Consider the following 14,414-nt stretch of genomic DNA (forward strand, 5'->3'; position numbering starts at 1 on the left):
GAGACCAGAGGAGCATTCCTGCTCCCCTGCTGGCAGTAGATGTTGGGGAATGCGGGGCCTGCGGGCTGTGTGACCCAGTCTGCATCCACCAGCTCCTCATCTGCCTGAGCCAGGCTGTGGCACTGTGCCCATGGAGACCTCCAGACCCATCCTGAGCAAACAGTTGAGAGCCCTGTGCCCGCTGTTCTGGGCTGTGATGGGTGCTGCCAGGGGAGGCTCTGACTGGGCTTCGCTTTGTCCTTCTCTGCCAGGAGTGTGCCAGGAGCACTTGAAATAGCAGTGCCAGTCCCAGCTCATCAGACATGAAACCTGGGAAAGGGTTCAGATAGAAGTCTGTTCCTGCTGTTGGGGAGTCTCACTGAGACTGGTGGGAGGGAGCCTGGTGAGGGGGAATAGTGGGCAGGGAGGAGTTGAAATTTGTTTTGAGCTTTCCTTGCATTCTCCGTGCCTGCCACTATTTGCTGCCTGCCGTTGCAAGCTGATGGGGATCTCCTGACTCCCAAGGTGTCTGCAAGAGAGAGACCTGAGGATGCTCCACTAGCACATTGAGGCCGGTCAAGCCACCTCCGAGCAGCGGCAGTGACGGAGGCAGCGAGCCATAAGGCGAATACTTGGGCAGTTGGTCGGCCCTGCAGGTGTCAGGGCAGGGAGAGCTGGGTACCAAGCTGGCAATCAATAATGCAAGGAGGCGGTCACGTGTCCTTGCTGGCTGTCACAGGATTCCTCTCTCCCCAGAGTCTGGTTACTTCCAGAGATCAAGTTCCAGTCTCTCGGCTGGTGAATTATTAAACTACATCAGTGCTCCCTTTGTACCACATCTGTGTCTTCCTGCCATCCTTCCTTGCCAGTGACGGGCTCTTTCTATCCAGCTGGCTGTGCAGAAGCAGAGCCCTCCAGGCCATTATAGCACCTGGTACTCTCCTTTGCTCCCTGCTTCTCCGTGGGAAAGGGAATAGCTTCCAGAGATGGATCTGTCCTACAGATCCACCATCTCCATCTATAAGGTGAGTGCCGGCATCAAAGGCTGCTCCCGTTGGTGTAGGGGAGACGTATGGGTGGGAGAAGAGCTGTTTTCTGCCAAAGGCTCCCTTGGGTGGACAGCTGAGGGCTGAATCCCTTTGCAGTCAGAACTCCAGCAGCTCCTGTGACCTCTGCTGGGCTGTGTTTGAGAGCAGAAGGCTGGCAGGAGGAGATGATGGTGTGGGTCCTAGAGGCAGATTCGGGAAGGAATTGGGCAACTCATTTGGGTTGGCATGGGGCGTGGAGCATGAAGGGTGTCATACCTTAGTTGCTGGTAGGAAGAAGTTCGATCGGCTGTTTTCCCCCTCACTGGAAAGAGCTGTCTCATCTCATAAAAGTTTCCTTACACACTTCAGTGCTGAACCAAGGTGATGAGGGCTGGCAGAAGGGGGAATTGCTTATTCCAGTCTCTGATCTTCTCTGTAGTCAATGAACACCTTTGATAAATACAACAAATAAAAGCAGAGAGGCTGGTCTGAAGCAGTCTATCCCTTCTCTTACCAGGCTCCTGAGTCTGGCAGTGCACCACATCCTGGCCAGGAAAGAGTTGTGTTTATTCCTGGATAATAAACAGTGGCCCCCACCCTGGCTGGCTCTGGGATGAGGGGAAAGGCTGCTCAGATCCCCTTGCGCTTACTCCCCTGCCTGCAGTGGGTGTGGGACCTTGGGAGAAAGCCATCTTCATTCAGGAAACCCCTTGGCCCTGCAGTGGGCTCCCTTGCCCTCTGGCACTGTTCCTCTCCTGGCTGGCGTGGGAAGATTAAAGGCAGCCAAAGTTCCTAGCCTCCTCCACTGCAGGGAGCTGACTCTGTGCTCGACTGCACATCCCCACGGCCAGCCGGTGCTGTGGCTGAGGGAACTCTCATCCAGCCAAACCACAGCAGGGGGGCATCAACCTTTTGAAGTCTCTGGAGTGTGGGGAAGAACAGCATTAACGTGCTTTTGCCTGACCACAGAGTATCCTGGAGCAGTTCAACCCTGCACTGGAGAACCTGGTGTACCTGGGGAACAACTACCTGCGTGCCTTCCATGGTGAGTGGGGTCCCGCCCAGCCAGGGCTCCAGACCATACTGCTGCATCCATCCTGGGCATCTGCTGTGCTGTCACCCAGGACAAGGTTGCTGATTCGCTGCCTCTGAAGTGTCCTGAGCTGCTCTTAAGCACTCCTCTACCCTAGGACCTGGTGCTGATGGCGAGAGATGGGGTGCCCTTGCCTATGGGCGAGGTACCAGGGGGTGGCTGTTCTGTGTGCTGCTTGCTGGAGCTGGTGATGGTGGGAAGGCAGGCCAGACCCTTATGTCTCTCCCCTCTCCTCTCCTCACAGCATTATCCAAAGCAGCTGAAGTGTACTTTAAGGCAATTGAGAAGATTGGGGAGCAAGCTCTGCAGAGCTCAACCTCACACATGCTGGGTAAGGCTCTCCTGCACTCCATACTCTGTCCTGTGATGAACCACAGTTAGGTCTTTTTTTGCCTTCTCCCTTAGCTTGTCTCTTTCTAGGTAGAGAGGGAAGAAAGACAGCTCCTCTAAATGGTGTCTCACCACACCAGGCCCTGTCCAGGTGGTGAGAGTCAAATTTATTGTGTGTCCTTGAATATCTCTCATGGTCCCTGCATCTCTCTGAGATGAATAACTGAGCCTACCTCCTGGGATGGACCTCCAGTGATGTACCTCTCATGGAAACCAGTCCTTGTTGAGGCCTCCTTCCCTGAGAGATGACATTTTCATCAGGGAGGAACCATTTTGTTCCTCCTTGGAAGTGTGGGGGAAAAGCTGGAGAGCATGCACTGACAACAGCTGATTAGGGTCTTGTCCACCTGAGCCTGCAACCAGCTGGAATGTCAGCTTGGGGCTGAGGGCTTACACTCAGCAAAGCAAATAACTCTGCAGCCTAGTGGCAACGCTGAAAATGTGCTCAGGGAACTGTCTACTGCTGAACATTTTAGTAAAAAGCTTCCAGCAGATGTGTCCCTTCTGCAGACTCCTGTTGTCATATGCACCTCCCAGCTAGCTCCTCTGCTCCCTGTCATCAGTCTCTTCCTTTCCTGGTTTCATAACACTGACATTGGTGAAGCAGGACCGTGCACAGCATCAGCAGCAGGTGCTGTAGCTGCTTTCCCATAGGAGAACCACAATGTGCACATCTGCTGGAGTGCCACTGGCATTAGAAATGGCACCTGTAGGGGCTATGGCAGAGCAGAAACCCAGAGCCCATGACAGAGGCGAAGCTTCCTGCTGGCACCTGGTGCCGAAACAGAGCGCTGGTCCAGCCACTTCGTGGGCTGGAGCAACCCTGTGTTGTCAGTGCCTGGGGAGGAAGGCTACCACCCTCTCTCAGGGTGTGGCGAGCAGAACTTTACGATATCTCTTGGACTTTCACACTTGTGTTTCGTCAGCCTGAGTTGCATCACCCTGGTCTGCCTCCTTGGGCACACAAGGAAATGGCTGCAGGATTTTTACACCTTCTCCTGTCTTTTTCCTTGAAGGTGAAATTCTTATGCAGATGTCTGATATGCAGAGATTACTGAGCTCTGATTTGGAAGTTGTGGTGAGTGGTTTTCCTGAGGGGTGGTGGAAGTGGGAAACAAAGGGACTTCCTTAAGCACAGCTTATCAGCATTTATTGAATTCACCTGCCCTCTTATGAGCCCGCAGGCAGGTGCCTGCCTCCCTGCTATCCCACGTGACAGAGGAGTGTCACGGAGCTGCCACTGCAGCTGGGCTGGCAGAGCCTGGCAGGAGCATCCAGGTGGCAAGGGAGTCTCTAGCACAGCAAGTCTTATGAGCCACCCCTCACCACAGTGTATGCAACAGCCCACTTGGTGAAAGGACAAGACTGATGGCTCCTTCACCTCTTTCAGGCTCAGACCTTTCACGTGGACCTGCTGCAGCACATGGAGAAGAACAGCAAAATGGATGTGCAGTTCATCAGTGTGAGTGATGAACTCCCTTCTCCTCCTCAGCCCTCCTTGTTTCCTTCTCCCATCTACCCAAGGGTTTTTGCTTGAGCACTTGAAGTGTTTCCTTGACTTTTCTCAGGAGGAGTTAGGGTGGCTTTTCTTCTCCCATCAAGGAACAAACCCCTCTTGTTTGGCTGATGATGGAGAGCTGAAGATGATGGCTGTTCTTTCCATAATGGGAATTGCCAAATGCTTCAGCAGGGCTAAGAGACTCGTCATCCCAATAGCAGAGTTCCCAGCTTTCCCAAATCACAGCCTCTGCATGACTGTGGGTACTCTGCCATTATGGCCCAGCTGGCCATGTTGGTAGGTACTGTCATGGAGGGAGACAGAGGCCTGGAGGAGCTGAGTGCCAGTTCTTGGTCTTGAGATCTTGAGGTTCATCAGCACTCTGAGGCCATTCAAAATGAAAAGAAAGGTAGAGAAAGACTTCTTATAAGAGGTCCAGGTGAAGCCTGATTTCAGGGGACTCAGATGTCCAACCATGCATCAGAGCAGGACCCTTGCTGCTTCACAGTGTATCTGTCTCTGGTTCCTCACTGAGCCTGGTTTCTTCCTGGCAGGAGAGCCAGAAGCACTATGAGCTGGAGTACCAGCGGAGAGCCACCAACCTGGATAAGTGCATGGCAGAGCTGTGGAGAATGGAGAGGGCTCGTGATAAAAACACACGGGAGATGAAGGTAAGCAGTGATTCCAGGAAGCGGAGCTGGAAAAAAGAACTGGATGATTTTTGTGGAGCCAGGGCTGATTTCTCAGTAACCTTAGCCAAGGAGTTGCCCCTGATATTCAAAAGGCAGCAGGTTTATCTGGAAAGTAGGAAACTCCTATTCCACAGGGTGATACTGACCTGTGGTGCTCACTCCTGCCAAGCATTTTCCTCACTTAGGAAGCCTCAGTGTGCGAGGCTCTAATCCCTGGCACTCTGCTCTATCTCCTCTGTGGTGCTCCAGCACCGCAAGTGAACTGGGAAGCTCATTGACATGATGACCCCTTTCAACCCTTCCCATGCAATGGGATTTTCACTGATCCCTTCCTCCCTTTTTTCCTTGTGGTACAGGAGAATGTGATGCGACTGCGCTCAGAGATGCAGGTGTTTGTCTCTGAGAGCCAGAGGGAGGCCGAGCTGGAGGAGAAACGCCGCTACCGCTTCCTGGCTGAAAAGCACCACATGCTCTACAACACTCTCCTCCAGTTTTACAGCAGGGTATGGCCCCGACATGTGGGGGAGCAGAACTGGGGAGCAGGCAGCAGGGATGGAGAGGGAGCCAGGGCTGAGCTGCCCCTTAGGTGAAGGTAATGTCTGTGCATGGACTGGGCAGGAAACTTTATTTCCTTTCTTGCTGTGAGGTTCAGGCTGCCTGTATTAGGCTGGGAGAACATGGCTGGGGCTGAGGATGGTGCTGACACAGGGTTAGCTGGGCGTGTGAGTGATGGTGGAGAGAAGGGTGATGTGTTTGTAGCAGTGTCATTTGGACCATGGGATCTCTGCCATCCTGAAAATTCACTCCTGTAGGATGCTGTTTGGCCGTTCCCACAAACCTAATTGTGGGAGGACCTGGTCCCTAATTTAATGCACATGTCAGCCCTAGGCTGCCTTTGTAGCTGTTCTGCCCTGTCCATCACCCCCTCTTCTCTCTCTCTGCCCAGGCTCGGGGCGTGATCCAGACCAAGGCACCGCAGTGGAAGGAGCAGCTGGAGGCCAGCCGCAACCCCTCCAACAGCCACTCACAGGGGCTGCTCGCAGCCTCCCACGGCCAGGGCTATCCATCGGGACGGCTCACTCCCACCCACCTGGAGATGGTGAGGCTCCCACAGCTTCACCTTGTTTGATGCAATATTGGAACAGGTTGCCCAGAGAAGTGGTGGATGCCCCATCAAGGTCAGGCTGGAGAAGGCTCTGAGAAACCTGATTTAGTTGAAGATGTCCCTGCTCATTGCAAGGGGTTAAACTAGAGGGCCTTTATTGGTCCCTTCCAACCCAAACTATTACATGATTCTGTGGTGGTGAAGCTGCAGGGCAAGGCCAGGCCTGGGCTGACCATGGTACTTGCTGCCTTGTCCAGCTTCCATGGCCTTTCCTGGCCAAGATGAAGAGAAGTATGCATATGGGCTGCAATGGGGGAATGTGCTGTATTTGGCTTTCTGAGTGGAACTTCAGATCTCCCAGAGCATCTTCTGCCTAATACAGCCCCTGTGGATGTGTGTTGAACCTCCTTTCCTTCCAACAGCCCCAGAGACCCCTTGGGGACTTTGCTTCTTCTATGACTGGGAGTAGATCCAGCATCTTCTCTCCGGACCCTCCAGAAATGAGACTGTCTCCTCAGCCAGAGTCCCCCAGGCGGCCACTGCGGAGGACACCATCAGCCAGTATGACCCATGTCTGGGAGCAGTGCTGTGGGGAGACAGAGGGGTTGGACCTCTCTGGGAAGAGGGCTGGGTTGGGGAATGGACCACCACTCTATCAGACCACCAATCCTCAGCCACATTCCTGGGCATGGTGAGAGTAGAGTGCTGGGAGATGGAGAGGGCAAGGCTGAAGTAGAAGGTGAGCTCAGCCTTCAGGGCAGGGTCCATCTAGGGCAAGGCCAGGATTCCTGGCTGGCTGTATGAAGTGGGGAACCCACAGATGTGCAATTTTCAAGGCTCCTTGGACCATAAGAGCTGATTCTTGCTGGAGTTCCATTTTAGTAAAGCACCTCCTCTCATGCTACAGATTTAATATTAGCTTGCCCTATGAAACCCAGCCACTTGCCTCACGACACACCTCCTTTTCCTTCCTGAGAAATTTCAGCTTAAAGTGTTTAAAAATAAGTAAAAAAGGGCAGGGGGAGAGAAAAATTACCCAAATAGTCAGTAGTTCTAGCAGGGTCAGGAAGAGGACTGTCAGGCAGAGCATCAGCCATGGTGTGCAGTGTCTATGTTCTAGGCATTTGACAGAAGAGGACACAGTGCAAAGCAAATGGTTTTGGCTTCAGTTGATTTTTCTCCTGCAAGATGCTTACCATGCTTTGTTAGTGCTATGCCCTTCTTTCTCCCTGAGAGAAAGTCCATCTACTCCTCCTTTAGAGCAATTACTTGCCTGAGGAAGCGGTGGTCCCTTTGAGGCAGTGTGGGTCTTACAGGAGGATGCCAAACTCCAGCCAGACTCCTTGGATGCCTCCCTGCAGGTTTGCTCCCTACGGGCCGTACTTCCCGTTCGGGTTCCTTCAGCGAGGCCAGCAGTGGCAGCGAGGGCAGGAAGAGGACTGGCAAGGGAAGAGTGCAGGCTATTGTGGCCCATGCCACGGGTGCCAACCGGACTCTGCTACGGTTTGACCCTGGGGACGTCATCACGGTGCTGATGCCGGACGCGCAGAACGGCTGGCTGTACGGCAAGCTGGAGGGCTCGTCCACGTATGTGACTCTAGTGCTGTAAACTGGCCTGATGCAGGCTTGTTGGGTCTGGAGCTGGGGCGGGGGAGGTTAAGCCCAAAATTATTATCCATCCTCTCCTCCTGGTGTGGCCTGGGCACTGTGTCTCACCCACCATCTCAGTGGGACATCACCATGTCCTCAGGGATGGGGGCTCCCCGAACCGAGGAGATGTGGTGCAGCATGGATGAGCCGCCTGAGAAAGCTCTGGGGGCTTTCAGTGGAAGAGTCAGGAATGCAGTGGCCCCCCTCCTGGCTTGCATGACTGAGTGACTCCTGTCATGGGATCCAGCTCAGGGCCATGAACTGCTGGAGTTACCTGAGAGGCCTTAGCTCACACTGCAACTGCTGCCACAGCCTCCAGCACAGGCAGGACATGGAAACTGCTGCACCCAGTGCTTACTGAATTACTGCCTGTGGCACTGCTGGCCACACTGCTGTGTGCAAAGCCTGTCCTGTTTTATATGGGGTCCCTGCACCAGGCTCTGCAGGAATGCTCAACCTCAGATGCGAGATAAACAAGAGCAGTGCCTCTCTTTGTGAGGGAGGGTTTCTGGAGTGGAGCTGATGCAAAATCGCAGGAAGAGTTTTCCACAGCCTCCTTGTGATTGCGGTCAGTTGGAGTGTCTCTTCCTGTGTTGTGCCAACATTGTTCCCAGGAGCATAGATTTTGCAAGGCCCCTGAGATAAGCGAGTCCTGCTCCAAGCTCAAGGTCTGTCTCACAATAACACCGTGCCCCACCTATGGGTGAGAGAAGTTCAGGAACCCCATCACATGTGGAAGCGTCAGCAGTGGTTTGGTCGATATGTGGGATGGGTGTAGATTAGGAGTGCTGGGCAACTGGATCTGAAGAACCACAAACCATGGTTGCCTGGACCTCATTTGTCTGTTCCTGTGCCCTAGGTGTGGCTGGTTCCCTGAAGCTTATGTCAAGCCTCTGGAGGATGCGCGGGAGATGGAAGAGCCGGACACCAGGTAACAGGAGGGCAATTGGCCAGGCAGGAGCTGGAGTGGCTCCTGACACATCACTATATGCCAGTGAGGTAATTGTTTAGGGTGTGCCCTATGGAGAGCTGCAGGGCTCCCATGCTGCAGCACCTACCAAGAGCCTCATTATGCCCTGAGATCTCACAGGCTTTCCTAGGTGGCTGCCCCAACATGTGCGATGTCTTCTCGAAGGTACTTGTGAGTGGGCCAGTCCTAAGCCATGTGTATTCGCTCCAGAGGCATCCCATGTTGTGGCTAGCACCTGTGATACTCCCTATTCCTTGCTCTACCCCACTGTCTTCTCCTCTTGCTCAGGTCTTTCCCACTGCGAAGCAGTCACAGTATGGATGACATCCTGGACCGTCCCAGCACTCCCTCCTCTAGCAATTACTGGCCTGCTGCTGCCCAGCCCAGTGTGCCGAACCCACCTCCCCTCTCGGTGGGTGCCAGCAGTCACCAGAGCGGGGCAGTTACCCCAGTCAGTTCTGGCTCCAAGGTGAGTGCAGGTGGAGTGACTGGTGGGTGTGTATGGAGTGGGCCACACCTGACTTTCATCCTTCAAGGCACACCTTTTCTGCTCTGCCTGGTAGAGAGAGAAAATCACCTCCCAGATGCTGGTGAAGGGACCTGCTCTCTTCCTGAGTTAAGGGGTCTTTTTAGCACCAGCCTTTTATCACCCAGTCTGTTCGTATGCCACCATATCCTGACGATCCCTACCAGACAGCCCTGTATGTGCAGATCCTCAGTGCCTGGCTTTGCTCCCATAAGGGACTGCATTTCTGCCCCTGCCCTTCTCATTTCTCTCTCTTTTTGCTCACCAGGGACCCTTCACCTCAGTCCTTTTCTCCATGACTTCCCAGCCTGATTTCTGGTGGCTCCAGGGCAGCACCTCTTTCTGCTAAGAGTAGGACCATGGAGTGATCAGGCTGGGCTGGGAGTGGGTGACCAGCTAACAGAGATGCCATCCTTCATCTCCCTTCAGAAAATGGAGAGGAGTTTCATAGGACTCCTCTTCAAAGTTTGGGCAAGCATTGAGTTAATGTCACCGCTGGGATAGGGAAAGGCTGGGAGGCACAGCCATTTTTGAGAACCTCAGAACAAGTTATATGCAACCCATATATGCTTTATGGATGGCGCACTGAGAAGGAAACTCTCCACTTAACACTACTTCCAGCTGTGAGGAATTGACTGGGGAGAACAAAGCTAAAGACAATTAAATGTGAGGACCTAAGAGGGGAAAGGAGGGTGCTGCCCACGGTCTCATAGAGGGCTGGGAAACTTCATCTCTAATCCCTGGTTCCAGGCCAGTGCAAGGTTGCAAACAGTTGGATTTCCCAATAATCTGAAAACTGCAACATTTGATTACTCTTCCCCCCCCCCCTTTATGTCCTTCTCTGTGCTTTCAGGTAGCCTCAGGCTGCACAACACTGGGGAACAGGCTCTGCAGCCTGTCTGTCCCTCTGGGTCACTGATTTTCATCCAGTCGCAGAGCTAGGGTGTGGGGATAGACCTGGGACTGAGCAGGAAAGTGTGTGGAGCATTTGGAGCATTATGGCAAAGTGCTTGAGCCTCATTAAAAGTTTGGAAAGAGTCAGCCTTGCTTTAAATATATGCCCAAGACATCCCCCAGTCGAGCCACAAGCAAATGGGTGTGCATTTGACTTTGCAATTGGATCACAGACAGACACATGTGGCTTTCTTGTCTGCCACCAGCTACAGAAAGTGGTGTACTTTAGCGGGCCAGTTGTCACTGATCCCTTGCTGTCTACTGACCAAGAATAAGGGCCACAGGGCCTAGGTCCATCTTTCTCTATCAGGCTTGTCCACATTTAAGCAATATGTGTTGTAGGGTAGGGAGGTAAAGTTCTTGAGTTCCCCATGGATGCAGGAAGCATGTGAGGGCACTGACAATAAATTCTTTGCCAGAGTGTGTGGGCAGCATGAGGGGGGCATCTCTGGGTGTGCTGGCAGGGTAAAATGTAGCTCAGACTGTCACTGTTTGCTGTGCTCTTCAGACACGACACTTCGGGGATCTGAACCATCTCCTTTCCTCTCTAAGACAAAGGGAGGTGTCCTAGGGGAATAAGGAACCTCTGGTGTAGGGACAACCCCCCACCACAAAATTCAGGGTCTTATCTATAGCAGGGAATTTGTGGGCTTTAGCATAGCTTGAATGAACAAGGAGTCAGAGCCCTATTAATAGGACTTGGGCTCCTAACTCACTGAAAGTGTTTTGTGAAATCTTCCTCTGTGTGCTGTGTCTCCTGCCCCACTTTTCTGTCTCCATTCCCCACTCACAGATTGCTCACTGCTGCTTTTCTTTTCACGCAGAAATCAGGAGACCAGCCCCCTGAACTATTCCCACGGTGAGTGAGACATGGAGCTCTGCTATGGCATCCTCAGACGGGGGGAGCATTATTACAACGCCATTATTATTTAACCTCTTGGATTATCAGATGTGGGAGGAACAAGTTGGTGCCTGGAGGAAAGCAGTGCACAGCCTGCCTTTCAGGACAGGAGGCAGAGGTGGTCCATTCTGGCCTCTGCTGACTGGAAAGGCTCTATCTTAACTGATAAAGTGAGGTAGGAGCAGAGCACCCTGAGCATGTGTTCAAATTTGCGTGCTCCTTCCCATCCATTTTGCAAGAGCCACAATAGCAGCTCACAGCCTGAGTGTGGAGCTACATGACTGGGGAGCTCTGCCAGCTTGGGAAAGGGCTGAGGCATAAGGCTTTAGGTTTTGATGAGTCAGGTCTGTGGAGATCAGGTTTGCCATAAATCCCTGCTTTCCTTCCCCCTGCAGTTGGGTTGGTGTCTCCAGGTTTCTGGCACGGTACTGTGGCCTTTTTCTGCTCCCTGGCTCCTTCAGGGGCTACAAGTAGAGAGTGCTATTGGGAAGGACAGCCACGTGCTAATGTCCCTTCTTCATCCTATAGAAGGGGGAGGATGAGAAGCCCTGTGGAGAGCCCAAGGGGAACCACATGGGAACTTGCAGCAGGGTGTGTTAAGGAGGGAGAAAATATACTCAGCATACAGCTTTACCACACTCTTCTTGGCATGGAGGTGACTCTCCAGAAGGACTAAATAGCCTTTGCTTGGTCAGAAGGATCCCTGCATAGCATCTGCACATTTTTTCATGGTTGCCTGTTTCCTTTCCCTCTTCAGAGGTACCAACCCCTTTGCCACAGTCAAGCTGCGTCCCACAGTCACCAATGACCGCTCAGCACCCATCATTCGATGAAGCAGGGTTGCAGATATTGAAGAATTTCAGCAGACAAGGAGAAAGAGGACAAGGACTACCCTTTGATGTCCAGCTGGGCAGCAACCTAGTGCTACCACTCATGGAGTCACCTCTCTTTTCCCCTCCCTTACCTCTGGGACATTGGGACCTGTCTCATCTGGGTGTCTGGTGTGCTTTAGCCAGCAGAAAATCCCTGCTGCTCTTTTTGGACTCATCCTCGTCCCATCTCCCCATGTGGTGTTATTGTACTTGAGTGGGAGAAGTCTGGTTTTACACGTGTTGGTGGCCTGGGAGAGGGGATGCTGCTGGTCTGGGAGGATGGGGGTGGATGGGTAAGAACATCTGCAGCACAGGGCAGGGCCAGTTTAATATTGAAGGTGAAGCTTCGCTAGCCCTGATGTGGGCAGAGAAGGACTCTCACCAAACAGCTCCTTTGCTACCAGAAGAATGAACCCCAAAAGGAGGAGGCTGCAAGAAGGTTACCAGTGACATGGTCTGGCTGACGGGTCCTGGTTTTGGTCCCTTTGGCAACCATGTCCTTCTGTAGCAGCACCTGCCCCTTCTCACCCTCAGTGCAGCCCCTTGCCTTGCTGAGCAGCCCTGGAAGCAAGGCAGGATAGGGTGACAGTGTCCAGCACTGCTGCTGTGCTCCCTCCCTCACTGCCCTGTGGAAAATATGTGGGGGTTTTTAAATAAAATTGAGAACGTGGCTTGTGTAGCCGTTCCAGCACCTGCGACAGAGGATGCAGGAGGAGGAGGACGGGTGGTCCCTACCAGCACTGGGACCATGACAGCTGCCCATGGTCATGGCATTGAACACTGCAGTGCTGTAGCTCCTGATGGGGCAGCTGCCGGTCCAGGGGTCCAGGGTGGATGTGGGGGGCACCAGGAGGGTTGCACCACCCACTGCACCACCGGCTGCCCCTTGGGCCCCCCCAGCTGTTGTGCCACTGGATGGCAGCAAGGCCCCACTTCCCGGCTGCCACGTGTGGGCAGGCATGTTCTCCCTGGGAGGACAAGGCCCCACGGCCATCTTCTTCTCGCCCACCCTGGGGCTGCTCAGGGCAGGGGGAAATGCTCCCCTGGGACCTGTGAGGGCCTCATCAGCCTGGGGACACCCTACGTATGCTGGGGGAGCCCTCACGGGAGAGGCAGCGTGAGCAAGGGAGGGAGCGGGAGCGATGGCCGAGGCTTAGCCGATTAGCCTTATTAATAGACATTAAACCCCGGCTGGGAGTGCTGCCAAGTTCCTGCAGCACCCCCGCTGAGAGGCTGAGGGGGTTTACAGCCCATGCCTTTCCTTCCCCAAAACACCAGCTGGAGTGAGCTGGAGTGGGCCCCAGCCCCCTCCCTGGAAGTAAACAGGTTCCCCCATGTTGCCAGACGCTCTTTGTAAGTCAGCTACAAGGGGGTTGTTTTGGAGGGGATTATTGAGATGCTAGGAGTGAGCTGGATCAGGTAGTTTGAGCCATGGCTGGCGGTGATTCCTCAGCTGATGCACCTTGTCTTCCTTCTGTGCTGGGTGCATGCCAAACCTCTCCAGCTCTTCCTCATCCTTCTGGCTGGCAGTTTAGGAAGTGGTGGGGTCCTTCAAAAGCAGCACCTTTCCCCATTTTGCCCCTTATTGAAACACGGGCCCGTGTTCTCATCCTCCACTGCCCCCTCCCCAGCACCCTTGCTTCTGGCTGGGTCCACCAGCAACATCCCCCAGCCTTACTCTTCTTCTGCCTGACTTGATCCCTCTGAATCTACCCCTGCCAGCCTGCCCCACTCTGCTGGGGGAAAGGCAAGGAGCCCCTGGGCAGCAGGATTATCAAGGGATTCGGGCTGCGGCAGGCAGCCACCTCGTCCCCATTGGCTGGAAAAGCCTCTTAAAAGTGCAGAAGTGCTTTCTGCCCGCTCAGCACCTGCTGGTCTCTGCCGACCTGAAACCATAAGCAGCTGCTGACCCACATCCACACTGGAAGTGCTGTAGGGCACTACTTGCACCCACAGTAGGCAAGGGGGTCCCCCACACAGGGCATCCTCTCAGACTGGCCACAGGCAGCTTTGCTGGGCATCATCAGAACTGGAGGAAAGAAGGCTGAGAGCGGGATTAGCTGTCTTGTGAGGACGTGGCTGCCTCGAAGGAAGAAGTGGAGCACAAGAGACTGCTCAACAGGTGCTAGATTCCTGTAGGTCCACCATTCCTGTGCCCACCATGGAGCAAAGATCCAGCAGGACCATCTAACCAGGCACCTTCACCTAGAGCCAGAGGGAGAAGGAAACGCTGCTGACGGGTCTGCCCAGGCCTTGGAGGCTCAGCTTGTCAGGAGGTCATCGTTTCATTGCACAGGTCAGTGGCACGGGGGAACACTTGCATCCTCGCTCTGACAGCCTTTGGGACAGCTTCCCCCATGCCTTCACTTATTTAATCCTCTAAGAAATGCTTTCCCAGAGCATTGTCTGTGGGCTGGGTAGGCTGCTGGTATGAGTTGTGGCCCATGCACTTGATAAACAGATCCCCTCACCCCATCTGTACTGTGTGGAGGTACTAAGAGCCATCTTAGCATTTATGTGGACCCTCTGGGATGCAGCTTGTCCAGCACAGTGGGGCTTTGCTGGGCACCATTCAGCACTTGCTGCACTGTGCTCTGTGCGTGTCCAGGGATTGGCAGCCACATCTCAACCTGCTGTGGTCTTCTCCCTCCTAACCTGGCCTTGTGACTTCTGGTGCTGGTGCAAGTCTTCTCCTTGCACCCATTTTAGCAAACTCTGTGGCAGTGCCAGCTCTGTGGTGCACTGGAAAGGATAGG

General features: G+C 53.8%; 1 protein-coding gene across 1 annotated transcript; it reads left to right on the forward strand.

Moving 5' to 3' along the window:
- The first annotated feature begins 756 nt into the window (after positions 1 to 756).
- Positions 757 to 12,316, forward strand: BAIAP2L2 (BAI1 associated protein 2 like 2). Its single transcript, XM_027879446.1, has 14 exons — positions 757 to 1,004; positions 1,977 to 2,052; positions 2,345 to 2,431; positions 3,507 to 3,568; positions 3,881 to 3,952; positions 4,543 to 4,659; positions 5,037 to 5,183; positions 5,627 to 5,779; positions 6,208 to 6,346; positions 7,147 to 7,372; positions 8,295 to 8,366; positions 8,694 to 8,874; positions 10,710 to 10,744; positions 11,544 to 12,316. The coding sequence occupies exons 1-14, from the start codon at positions 966 to 968 to the stop codon at positions 11,617 to 11,619; spliced, it is 1,482 nt and encodes a 493-aa protein (XP_027735247.1). The 5' UTR covers positions 757 to 965; the 3' UTR covers positions 11,620 to 12,316.
- The last annotated feature ends 2,098 nt before the right edge of the window (positions 12,317 to 14,414 follow it).

This window comes from Empidonax traillii, unplaced genomic scaffold (genome assembly GCF_003031625.1).
Source record: "Empidonax traillii isolate 1590-97213 ecotype Southwest subspecies unplaced genomic scaffold, ASM303162v1 scaffold55:size2822071, whole genome shotgun sequence".
Taxonomy (NCBI): Eukaryota; Metazoa; Chordata; class Aves; order Passeriformes; family Tyrannidae; genus Empidonax; species Empidonax traillii.

What these genes read in the sequence shown, in the direction of transcription:
- BAIAP2L2 (XM_027879446.1), top strand. Translation starts at nt 966, where the DNA reads ATGGATCTGTCCTACAGATCCACCATCTCCATCTATAAG. An exon ending in GCTCTGATTTGGAAGTTGTG is followed by an intron (nt 3,569 to 3,880) that starts GTGAGTGGTTTT and finishes CACCTCTTTCAG; the next exon opens with GCTCAGACCTTTCACGTGGA. An exon ending in CCCCCTGAACTATTCCCACG is followed by an intron (nt 10,745 to 11,543) that starts GTGAGTGAGACA and finishes TTCCCTCTTCAG; the next exon opens with AGGTACCAACCCCTTTGCCA.